Genomic DNA, 12445 nt, shown 5'->3' with positions numbered 1-12445 from the left:
TCTGCTGTAAATGTGGAATCGTTTTTTGGCTCATCACCTGCTCAATTCTCCTATAAATACGACCTGCATCTTCACTCCAGAAACACACAACACTGTAACAGCAAATTTTGTATTGCGATAACTGAAATACAAAACAAGGAAATAATTATATTTTATTAATAAATATCAAAAGTACGTGTACAATCTCTAATGTATCCTCTGATTCTAATATGCCGTAAGGGGTACGTGTCCGGGGTACACGTGAGGGGTGCACGTGTAGACAAATTTAATTGCTCTACGCGCGATGTAAATTTGATTTCTTGAGAGGGTCGCGATGACTTGAATCTCTCTTGAAGGTTTGAACTTGTGATTGAATCTTCAACGCAGTGCTTGTTGACTGCTTGCAATGATTTTTGAGAGAGAGGATTTGTAGGAATTTGTCTGCTTCTTCTCAAACTTCTTTGCGATTATGAATTTCCAACCCTTTGAATGAATGAGGAGAGAAATTTCTATTTATAGAGTTTAAATTCCCTTTGTTGGACTTTGATGGTCACGGGCCCATTTGTGGGTTTATTAGCAACCTTGGCCCAAGTTTGATTCTTTCAGGTTTAGTGATCGAATAACTCCTTTTTGTAATCCGAATCGACCCACATTTTATTTAATCGGGACAATTAATTAAATTAAGTTAAAATTTGGTATTAACTCAAAATAATTAATTCATTTTATTTATTCGGCACATTAATAAATTTTCTGTGCCTACAAACACAATTCACTTTTCCTCTCTTCTCTTCTATAACATTTCTGGGTAAAGAAAATTATGTCGTTCCAATACTCTCAGTCTCGAGTGGGCGTGCCTGAGTGCAGTAGTGTAAATCCTTGGGGAACTACCGGTCAATTGCTGATCGCCACCACGGTCGTACCGGAAATATAGTTTTCAAGGCAGTGGCTCTCATACCACGTCACTACTAATCGGTTATCTCTTTTCCTTTTACATTGTTACTGCAATGCTTGTGACCTCTCACAACATCTTTTCCATTTGCTCTCTCACTTATAGCTTATAAGAGATCACGTGCTTGTGACAAAAAAATGTCCGCCACAAATTGAGAATTTGTGACACCTGAAAGTAATGTACTACATTTTCACGTACACAATCGGTAAAAGTAAAGCAAAGATCACAAATAGTCATTTATTATAATGTAACATTTTATTCTCGAGTGAACAAAAATTGAAAATGAACAAAACACCATATAAAGAGAGCCCAATATTTTGGGTTACAAAAGCAACAAAACACACGCATAAAACTCAATAAAAATCTTATTCAATCTCTATAGTCATATCATATCCTTGATTAATCAGACCGGCCAATTCAAGCATATAGGTGAGGATTGGCAGCGAGATATTCGGAAGCAGTGTCAAACATCTTCTTGATATTCTGTTTTCCAGCTGCGACGTGGTCATCAGTAACCACAAAATCTCCCTTTGTGTGGTAGTTTGTCACCATCGTGTAGTGTGTCCCGTTCCCTGATGGCTCGAATGTCGTCTCGTGAACTACATATTCTATGTTTTCACGAAGTACATCACCTTCAATGGTGGTGTACTTGCAGTAGAACTTGCCTGCATCAATTTCATCCACTCTATTTTTCGCGTACTTAAAGGGCTTCCCTTCAGGGAAGTTGAGTTGTCTGACAGACCCAACCGTGCCAGGTTCACCATGAACAACGTCTACACTTTTCACAAAATGGGGCAACGCTTTTGGCATGAAATTATGGTTATCAATGCAGAAAGCATTAAACAACCTAGCCGCGGCCACAGGGCTAGTGCAGTCGACCATTGTGTGTGTTGAAACTCCCATTATCGATTTTTGTTAAGAGGCTAAGTGAAGAAATAATATAAGATGTTTGAAGTGAAGAAATAATCTACTTCACCAAGCACTACGAGCCTACAACCGGCCATCAGGCGAATACTAAAACAAAAGGCGCCCATAGCGTTACTGCTCCCATCTTTACAAAATCAGACGTATATTAAGCCACATTCGACTCCTTAATTAGGATATGTACTCTACCATGTAGTAAGACGCTAGGTGAATGTCCAAAAAAAAAAGCAAATACCACTTCAGTAGCATGAGAGGAGTCAACACACGATGCCTGGCAGTTTAGCAGAGTTGCTTGCCTTTTGTAACCATAGCCTGCAAACAGAAACAAACTTTTTTGGAAATATATTTTTCTCTCTCGAGTAAACAAAGCTAAATAGTGATGAATAAATTGGCGAGCTTGACAACAAATGTTCCTCAACAAGCACCAAATAGAACATCATTTCAAAATGTGATGATTTAAAGAGGTTGAAGTCTTGACAGATGGATGTTCATAAAAATAAACCAGTATAATGCACACCCTGTCAACTAACGCAAGCTTTATAACGCATAACAGAAGGTGTAATCAGTCATTTGGTAGCAAATCGAGTCATGCAGATAAAATAAAAGTAGAAGCTTACTTACGAAGGCTTTAGCTTTGGGCTTTTTTTTCTTAACTTCAGAATATCTTCCACAGCCTTCTCTGCAGCAAATATAGTCATCCTTTTCACCTACACAGAAAAGGGCATTAAATCCGTATCCAGAAATATTTGTTCGATTTCTAATCCTGGCGAAAGGGCAACAATGGGGCGACTACATTAGTACATCGTGACAAAGCGTGATGAATGTACGTACCTCCAATTTATCCTCCTTTGCCCTGTGGTTTTGAGGCAGAAGACGAAATTCCTCTGATAGCCGCATACACTCTTGAGTATTTTCAGGAGACACAAAATCAAGGGCCACTTTTATGCACGACTGTAAAAAATAAAAAATAAAAAAATCAATTGATCGCAAAACATCACCCGCGTAAAGAAAGCAATAAAAAAACCTGTTACTTTACTAGCAGCAGAGCATAGAAACACACTTCCAAGTAACCTATATTGTAAGCACCATTTTGCACAAGTACACAAAGAAAAGGTCTTTAATTTTGCAAAAGATTGTTTGAACTATAACATGGCAACCATAGTCCACAACAGCAGCATTCACAGACCCTATTGGTTAAAGAACTGACCATTGAAGTCAAGCAATGGTACCTTTAAGTTCCTAACTTGATAAGGACAGCCAACGGGAATTAAGACCGCTTCTCCAAGATCTTGAACAAATGTCCAAGGCTCAATTCCTAAAGACGGGATAGAATTCAGATTCAAAAAGCAGAACTGGGGAACAAGGTTTCATTATATAAATGACGAAACAAGGCTGGGAAAGAAAACAGTTGATAGATTCATGCCATCATGCCTAAAATCGTCATACACGTACCATATTCCTCCTTCAGTTTCCTTTTGTGTTCCTTAAGCAGGTAGAACGTTTGATCATGAATAGGGTGAATGACCTAACAAGTTTAAAAGAAAAGAAGACGTGAAACAGATTATACATGAGATAAGTAATAAAGTAGCACAGATAATTAATCCCCCAAATGACATTTCCAGCAACTTAAGGACTTCACAAGATGTACATAATTTAATAGCAAATAATGATGGATTAAATTTAACACGTAGCCTCAAACTTACCTCTTTTAGTGGTGCACAATAAGTGTGCCTAAACTCTCGATAATGAGCCTTCAAAAAATCTTCTAGCTTAGGGATATCTTCTCTTCGGAAAATATCCCAAAGAGCACCTCCACTGCAATGCTCTGAACTTTCAACTTCCATAGAAGAACGAACAGATGCTTCATTGCCAAAAGTATTATCAGGATCACCTCCTTCAATGCCTGGATCTGTTTCGCCATCTACTATCTTTGCTTTCGAGCATCCACTACTATCATCCAATTGGGTTAAGTTTGTTGACTTATTGCTCAAACAAGATTGGGTCTCACACAACCCATCAGACCCTCGGTCAGAAGCATGATTTTCCACTTCATCCGATAAACCTGGTGATTTTATTTCTCCACCACAATTTTCAAGGAGCGCCTTATCAAAGATTTCCCTTTGGTCTTGTGCAGAGTGCTTCTTTTTCAAAGCGAAAATAGCCTTCAGTTTCTGACCTTTCAAGGTAACTTCAGCAGTATGTGTCAATATATTAACCTAAATTAAGCCAAAAGAAACTGCAATTAGTAACTAACAGAAAAACAACTCAAAAGCAATACAATTCACGGTGCAAAACAACACGGCCTTAAAAAAACATCAATCTACGGTGAGTAACTAATCAAAATTGGTAGCAATATCTTCAATTAGTAGCAAAACTACACTATTTTCAACCGACGACAGTCTTTAACAAAATGACAAAGTTAAGCACCACGACTAACTATACTCATCAACAATTCCATATTTGTATGACACCAGTATTGTGAGTAAACCAGAAAATAAAAAAGCTAGAAAAAGTCTCACTACTATAAACATTGGACACACTTTAGGTCACAAAACGCCGGGATCTCTTAGTTTTATAAAGGTGAACCTCCAGGACCTAAATTGTTGTAAGACGCAACTAGCAATACATACAACCAAGTAATTTCTATTTTTCACTTGTAGTTCTTTTGTTATTCCCTTCTGGCACATTATAGCTAGTTTTTACCTTTGTCACTTGTAGGTCAGTTTCTCAGGTATTGCTGTGAAAAAAATATTTTGGCAATAGATATTTGTTTTACAAAAAAAAAAAAAAAAAAAAAATGTGCCTTAATATCTATGAAGTGGCTTGTTGCTGCATTGCGCCGTGTCTTTTGAAATGAAGTATGTGGTTCATCCTCGTAATGCATAACGAAAGAAATAGTATATTTGACTTGGATCATATAAAACCTTTTTTCATTGATATATATATACTCATACATGGGTTAAAAATTGGATTGGAAAGTGGTTGTGCTGCATAAAATGGGGGCTAAGGACATTTTGTGACAATGAGGTAACAAAGGCTTGTTTTGTGAGAATTTTCAGAGATTTTGAGGAGCATTCAAAAGGACCGAACTGAACAACAGTTGAAAAGAATATGAATGCCTTGCACATTCAACATAATCGCGCTACAAAGGAAGAAAAATACCTACAAAAGAAAAAGTTTTGTATACGCCATTTTTTGTTCAATATCATCAAATCAGATTTATACAATGGCAGTCCTCCCTTTTTGAAGGATACATGAATTACCAACATTTAACTAGTGATCTGACGAAGACAATGGTCATAATAAATGGAATTTAAAATTGAATGCATTAGGAAAGTACGATGAGAAAATTGACATGCAAGAGCTAAATCCCATTAGTTTGTAGAAATATCAGCTTAATATGATCCCAGCTAACTTCATGGTCCAGGCGTTTGCAAACAGAGAACAAAAACCAAGTACTTCTTCGAAACCCACATTCGTGGGCCAGGGACGTGCCATTTACTACCAAAGATGAAAATTGCGTCAAAAACATCAAATGACTGGTACACTATAGAAGAAGCGCTTTAGTGAGCTATTGTGCTTTATTCCATCATAATCCGGTGCCAAAGATTACTCAGTCTTTGGCACGCAAAAAGTAAAAAAGTATTCAGTTTTCACATATTACTTAAAGTGAACAGCAAAACATTAAAGGTCAGACATGGGCATACCGCATCAGACATATCACAATGAAGCTTCGTAACCGAATCACCCCGGCCTAGCTCTTGAGAGAATCCATATGCAATATCAGTTTTTGGACCCATGCGAGGCTTCAGGTAACCTTGAGGCCACTTGGCAGCTAGATTCAGAACTCCATCCCTGGGATGCGTATACTCTTTAAATGGCAATGCTCTAATGAATTCAGCGCCATGGCGAGGCAAACGCTCCTCAAACATATCATCGGGTGGCCAATCATTCAATTTTAATACAAGGGGCCAATCCAATTTATCAAAGTCCCCTGTTGTATACCCCCTAAAAAACTTGTGAACATTGATATCAACCTACAGTAGAATAAAAAATGCCAGGTTGTTAGTGGTGGACTTGATAAGTGCAAAGAGCATAAGGTGAAAATGTTAAATAAGGGAAGTTGTAAGTTGAAACTATATTGACACAGAAAGAGGCAAAAAACTGACGACAAAATAGGACTGAGGAAAGCAAAGGCACTAGTAAGAATCTCATCATGATAGAATCGGGAAATATCCAGACTTCTTAAGCAATCAGACTATAAACTACTCGATATCTATAGGCAAATTTAAATAGATGTAATATACCTGAAAATAGGATCAAGTCAATCATTTCAGATTCATCATGGTTTATATTTGCTCCATATGTCGTACAGGCTTGTCCAATTTGAGTTTAGTTTGTTTTATGTCTTTTAGGAGTCCAACTGTGTCGGGGTACGGATGTCATCATGGGATACAAGAACCATGAGTTATATTAAAGGAAAGCTAAAAACAACAGAAATATAACGTGGAACTCATAAAGGAAAAAAGAAAAAGACAAAAATGACAGATTAGTTTAGACAAATGATGGAGGGAATATACCAGGTTGAAATAGGGTTCTTCAAATAGGGTTCAAGTCAATCATTCCAGGTTCACCAGGGTTCAGATTTGCTCCATATTGAGTTATATTAAACTACAGTTTCAATAAAAGATAATTTGGTAGAGGGAGCATCTGCGTCCACTATTTATGCCAAGTAAATACAAACTTAAACGTATAGTACATGTATATCTCAGTTGCTACTATTTAATTCAAGTATTTACAAGATTGAAAGAGTTTAAGTCGTATCAATTAAATTGGGAGATTTGTGTTGCAGGCAATTATATTTAGATTCATCAATACAGGCAGCAATTTGCATTCAACACATGTTTTTCAGTCTAATTGGCCTATGGGTTTAAGACTTTAAGTTTCTTTCACAAGTCTAACTAAGTGCATATTAATTACATGGTGCAAATTAATTTCATGAAAGCATCAAAAACATATTACAGGCCATAGCAAACACGCAACAAGACACCTATCAGATCAACAGATCATACAGCCAGGTTAAACAGACGCCAACAAGAATACTATTTCTGGTAACAGGAGATGGGGAATGGGGACAATAGACATTAACAAATTTAACAATAAAAAAAAAAAGAACACACAAAGCAAGCAAAAAGTGTGTATTCACCTCACACCACTCCAAGCAAGAAATAGCTTTCACACCCAGCTGCGTGGAATGGTTCAGATTCTTAATTTGACGAACAGCACGCCACATGACTAATGGTTCCCAACTTAAACCAGGGGTAGTTTCCAGAACACCTCGTACAATTACGGGTTCTCCCCGAGCCCAATGTTTCTGGAAATACTTTAAGTCTCCCTGCTGAATATCCCTCGCATCTGGACAATACAAATAATTGTCCTTGCTACCCTCTCTTGAGGCACATTTCCGCATATTACATTCTGAAAAACCATCAGGTGATGAATCAGAACATGATAAATTATAGGCCTCAGCTAGACTTTCCTTTACAGAACCAGTTGCAATTTTTTCTACTGTATTAATTAACCCTGAAACCCGGTCATCAGACATTATAGACCTCAACTGAAGAATTTGGCTCCCGCATCCTTCGCGTGATGCACAGAGTATCCTGCCCCTTTCATCTGCTTTCCATTCAGCCTTTGCCTTGTTTTTATCATCAGGATGAAACTTAGGAACATCATCGCTTCCACTCGCGCTATCCGATTGGGCAATCCTCCCTTTGGTCCTATTTTTTTTTGCTGGCCTTGTGTTTTTAGTCTGTGATGGGGCAGCTTTACCGCCATGCAAATATTCAAAACCTGGGTCAACAAACTCAATAATAACTTCTTCATAATCCTTTAGCTGTCCAGCACGAATGTCCCGGCAACAAGCGAGGCACAAATCATATGTACAAGAGGGGCAACTTCTGTGGAAATCGAAAATGGAAGTTTTGCAGTTGTTACTGCACAACAGAAGAAAAATTCAGGCCTACATGAGGTAAATAAGTGTCATCAACTAATAAAACAAAGTTTTAGTAACGTGTGACATTTACCAGAATATACGCTCGTCTCTGCTGCAATCTGCCTTTGGAATGTTGAATTCGGTAACTGGAACACCTACATGGACAGAAACCAATTACATAAACAGGTACCAAGTCTAAACAAACAAAGGAAATAGATATGGACATTAGTCCACCAGAATATAAGATAGGGCCTACATGCAAAGTACTTACTCGGTAATTAAACCCAATCATTAAAATTAGAGCCCACATATCGTCATCAATACAAATCTATTTTCTTTTATGGAATGAATGTTCTAATCCAATGTTAATAACAATTTTCACACAAAACATACAAGAAATATTTTGAAACCCAGGCATTACAACAAGTTTAACCGAGACAAATTTTAGCGTCAAATGACACAAGAAGAAAATATCAGAATGCATCAATAATAAGAGGCCATAATCGCACATATGGCCCATAAAGGGCACTCATTAGAACAGAAAAATGAGGGAATGTTGAATGCATAGCCATAACCAGCACCAATCATACGATGAATATTGGCTTCAATTTCCTTCTCCAACATCTGTTCCGTATTGATTTGCTTCAGAAGCGGTAAAATAGTCCTCAACAACTTTTTGGAGTGCTCAATATTTTCTTCAACACTAATTTCAAATTTATCGTCCATGGCATTCTGCACAATTCAATCAACATGTCAATTTCAATAATAATTATCTACAAAGAAAACAAGATATCATGTCTAAGCTGGAGAACGCACCCTGACAAGACCCTCCATACGCAAGCAAGCTTTACAATTGCAATTGTGAAGGCAAACTGGGCAAGCTACGGCAATCTGCTCCTCTGTCATACGTGGATACCTATTTGATACAACTAGCATCATTAGAATTGCAACATGCATACTAAGGAGAAATCTATTTATGTGAGAAGGTAATTTGATAAGACAAACTAACAGCTTATCTAGTGATACTAAGGAAAAGGGACTGGAACAGCAAGAATGCGAGGCAAAGTATCATAATTGATGAATGAGATAGAATACTATCATACATCACAGAACTTTCAGATTAGCAATCTCAGATGGTTGAAGTGTATGCGTATAAAATGCTCATTATAGAAAGACGCAAATCCACCATGCTTCTTCACAATGAAACAGCCTTAAACGTCTGAAAAGAATTTGTGAAGAATGCAAATTTCACCAGCCAATATAGATTTACTTTTTAACATCACATAACTCCACCAGAAAACGATTCATTCGTAAATCGTAAATATAGCAGATTACTGAACATAGTTAAAACAACATATCACATAATGACATTCAACAAATATAAACATCTACCAAAATTGGAATTAGTAGAAGAAAAGAGTAAGATAACAACCAATTTCCGATGCAAGGGACGCAAAAGCGCTTGGTTTTACACTTGGTGCACCTAACTACTCTACCCTTGTCATTCCTCTGGCACTGGTGACACATTGTAGAATCAATCTTAATCCCCTGTCAACCACGCGCACAAACAATTCATCACACTCATGAAATTCAATTAACACAAACAAAAGACTAATCTTATACGGAGCAATAATAATATATTCATACATACATTCTCATCAAATTTGAAGCTTCTCTTATTGGTTTTCTCCGAGTATGAGACCTTACCCCTGCGAATACTCCTACTACTCCTATCCCCCATACTATCATCATCATCATCATCATCTTTATCCTCGTCGACACCGTTTTCAGAAACACCTGGTGTGCTCTCCATGGCTTTCTTCTTAGTATTTTTCTTCACATTACTAGTCTCTTCAGCTTCATCGTCAGCCACCTTCTTCTTCCTTACTGCTTTTCGCCTTCTCGTCCTCTTCTGCCTCTCCTCGTCTTCTTCGATATAAGCAATTACTTCAGGATCATACCCCTTTGGAGCACATTTACGACGTCGTATCTTCGGCAAATCAACATCACTCAAACCCTCTTCACTTTCCTTGCTGTCTGCTTCACCTTTATCGGTTATTTTATCGTCTTTTCGGGTAATTTCATCATTTTCACCGATAAATTTTTCACCTTTCGGGATGATTTCATCAGCTTTTTTACCCATCTCTTTAGGGTTTTCTCCATTTTGTTCAATTCCGTTTTCTATTTTAGGGATTAAAACAGCAGGTTTACCACCAATCTTACCTTTCTTAGTAGGGTTTTCATCAGTATCATGAATTCCGTTTTCTAATTTGGGAATTATAACAGCAGGAGGAGGATTACCAGCTTTGATTTTGGGTCTTTTCCTCTTATAAACTTTAGCAATTTCATCAGTTTTAGGCTTGATATAATCATCAACTATTTCCATTGAGCGTTCTTCAATCTTTGGTTTCAGCAATTTTCCATTTTGCCCAACATTATCTTTCATTATTAGTTTCTAATTAAGGTTAAAATTATAAATTGGGGAATTAGGGTTTGAGGTTTGAGATATAGGGAATAACTAGTATTGATGTCCGGCTTCGCCCGGGCTACCTCTACTTACCATTATTTTTATTTTTATTAAATAATTATTTTAAGTTGCATAACCCATAAATTTATCATTAATATATTTTTCTATGACATATCCTAAAATTACGATGAAATAAATGTTGAGGCAAATTCACTACTCCCGCTATTAATATTTTACTCTTATTAATAAAACAATAGTAATAACATGTCACTACTTGCCTGTAATCATTGTTTCTTTCGCTACTTCCGCCGTAATTATTGTTATTATCACGACTGCCGCATTAATATTGATAATTTCACTACTCCCGTCGTAATTGTTGTTACTTATACTATTGCCGAATTAATATTGATTATTTTACTACTCCCGTTGTTGTTTCTACCACTTTCACTAATCTCGCTGATAATATTGTTACTTTTACTATTCAGATGGGTGATTACTTTCATATTACTGACGAAATTACTTTTACTACTTAAGCATGCAATTTTAAGAGGATAATATAACTTGAAATCTAACTTGAATTATTTATAACCTACTTATATTATATTTTTGTATTGTATGTTAAAATAATTAGGGTTATTTAATGAGAATAATCCAAACTAAGCCTCATCTTCCTCATTTAATCCAACATATTGATTATCCCATATTAATCTGATCTTTCCTATCATTTAACTCATATTGATACTTTGGAAAGGCAACCTGTTAAACAGGTTACCCCTTCATGTTAAAACACTTTTTTTTTTTTCCTTTAGGCTTTGTTTATTACAAAACAAACATCAAACCCATTCATACTGAATAAACCTCTTCTTTCTTGTAATTCCACCATTACCAAACACCAAACTTTGTCCACCACAATCACAGATCCATCACCATTTCCCCACAAAACCCACCACTACGCCACGACAACAACCATCATGCAGCCACCATCCGATAACACCTCGCTTTGCTCAGAAATTCGAACCAATTGAATTGGTAGCACCTCAATTTTACCCAGAAATTTGAACCTAATTTCCAAGCTTGGAAACCCATAAAATTTCGTCTCAAATTGGCAGAAAAAACGGAAACAAAGAACCCATAATTTCGTTCAAATGAATCCTTTCTAAATTTCCATCAGAATTTGCCCTTAACATACCTTCAATGTCAACCCAACACTTCAATAAATTTTCCAGATTCGACTTGAAATTCGAAAGTTGCAATCAAACGCATTTGGGGGTTAGGGTTTGTAGCGTTTGGGGTTTTGGTGAATGTGGCCGGAGATGGCAATGTCGTATCAGGGAGCGACGATGGAGGTCATAATGAAGAGTCGGTCGTATCAGTAAGCGACGAGGCTGACCTGAAGGGGCTGGTTTAAGTGTACCTGGTCGAAGGATGAAGAACCTGAGGGGTGGATGGCGCATCAGCGAGGTGGTGGTCGTTTGGTGGTGGCTTGAGGCTTGGCATGAGATAGAGCGAAGAAGAAGGTGAGTAATGGAAAAAGAAGAAGAAGGGGTTAATGTTCAATAAAGATGAAAAACCTGATAATAATAGAGGTTAACAGGTTGTAACCGGTCAAAATTAAGACGGGTGTAAAATAAGTTAAATGATAGGAAAGATTAGATTAATATAGGATAATCAATAGGTTGGATTAAATGGGGAAGATAGGGCTTAATTTGGATTATTCTCATTAAATAACCCAAATAATTAATACATCTAATAAACTATAAAGCTTAATAAAATTGCATAAATTTTAAATTTAATATATAATTTTATGATGATAATAATTAATACCATAAGTGTGCATGTTGATACTAATTAATTATTTTATTTTAAGGAAATTGACCATCTTCTAGTTTTCTATAAATATTTTGGAAAATTACCAAGCATCTTCTTTCTCTTAGTATCATTGAAATTGACCATCTTAATTAATTATTTTCTTTTAAGGAAATTGATCATCTTAATTAATTGGTTTATTTTAAGGAAATTGACCATGTTTTAGTCTCCTACAAATATTTAGGAAAATTACCAAACTTCTATATAATTTAATTTTAACCAAACTATATAATATTTGCATTGAGATCCCTTAATCGGGTCCATC

General features: G+C 36.5%; 2 protein-coding genes across 5 annotated transcripts in view; both read right to left on the bottom strand.

Annotated features, from left to right (window-relative positions):
* Window positions 1-10359, bottom strand: part of LOC141597379 (lysine-specific demethylase JMJ26-like) — a 40147-nt gene extending 29788 nt beyond the window's left edge. Inside the window, exons 1-13 of one of the 4 annotated variants that reach the window (XR_012522760.1) lie at window positions 9499-10359; window positions 9280-9395; window positions 8664-8763; window positions 8438-8579; window positions 7939-8002; window positions 7059-7848; window positions 5560-5889; window positions 3556-4068; window positions 3305-3377; window positions 3082-3167; window positions 2684-2803; window positions 2474-2559; window positions 1900-2164 (exon numbers count right to left, since the gene is read on the bottom strand). Coding sequence is in view for 3 of the 4 variants with exons in the window: in XM_074417825.1 (XP_074273926.1) it covers window positions 2110-2164; window positions 2474-2559; window positions 2684-2803; window positions 3082-3167; window positions 3305-3377; window positions 3556-4068; window positions 5560-5889; window positions 7059-7848; window positions 7939-8002; window positions 8429-8579; window positions 8664-8763; window positions 9280-9395; window positions 9499-10293 (3279 nt within the window). In the remaining variant the exon portion in view is untranslated. Of the gene's footprint in view, window positions 1-1883; window positions 2165-2469; window positions 2560-2683; window positions 2804-3081; window positions 3168-3304; window positions 3378-3555; window positions 4069-5559; window positions 5890-7058; window positions 7849-7938; window positions 8003-8428; window positions 8580-8663; window positions 8764-9279; window positions 9396-9498 lie in introns of those variants that run through there. The other 3 variants (XM_074417846.1, XM_074417825.1, XM_074417833.1) reach the window with 3 other exon arrangements.
* On the bottom strand, window positions 1141-1831 carry LOC141597406 (pathogenesis-related protein STH-2-like). The gene has a single exon (XM_074417864.1). The coding sequence runs from the start codon at window positions 1829-1831 to the stop codon at window positions 1346-1348; it is 486 nt and encodes a 161-aa protein (XP_074273965.1). The 3' UTR covers window positions 1141-1345.
* Window positions 10360-12445: the final 2086 nt, after the last annotated feature.

The sequence above is a fragment of the Silene latifolia genome, chromosome 1, assembly GCF_048544455.1.
Source record: "Silene latifolia isolate original U9 population chromosome 1, ASM4854445v1, whole genome shotgun sequence".
NCBI lineage: Eukaryota > Viridiplantae > Streptophyta > Magnoliopsida > Caryophyllales > Caryophyllaceae > Silene > Silene latifolia.
The sequence above is the reverse complement of the archived record's forward strand: the minus strand, read 5'-3'. Positions and strand labels throughout refer to the sequence as shown.

Bases quoted from the DNA above. Each gene is read 5' to 3' on its own strand.
- LOC141597406 (XM_074417864.1), bottom strand. From the start codon at position 1,831: ATGGGAGTTTCAACACACACAATGGTCGACTGCACTAGCCCTGTGGCC.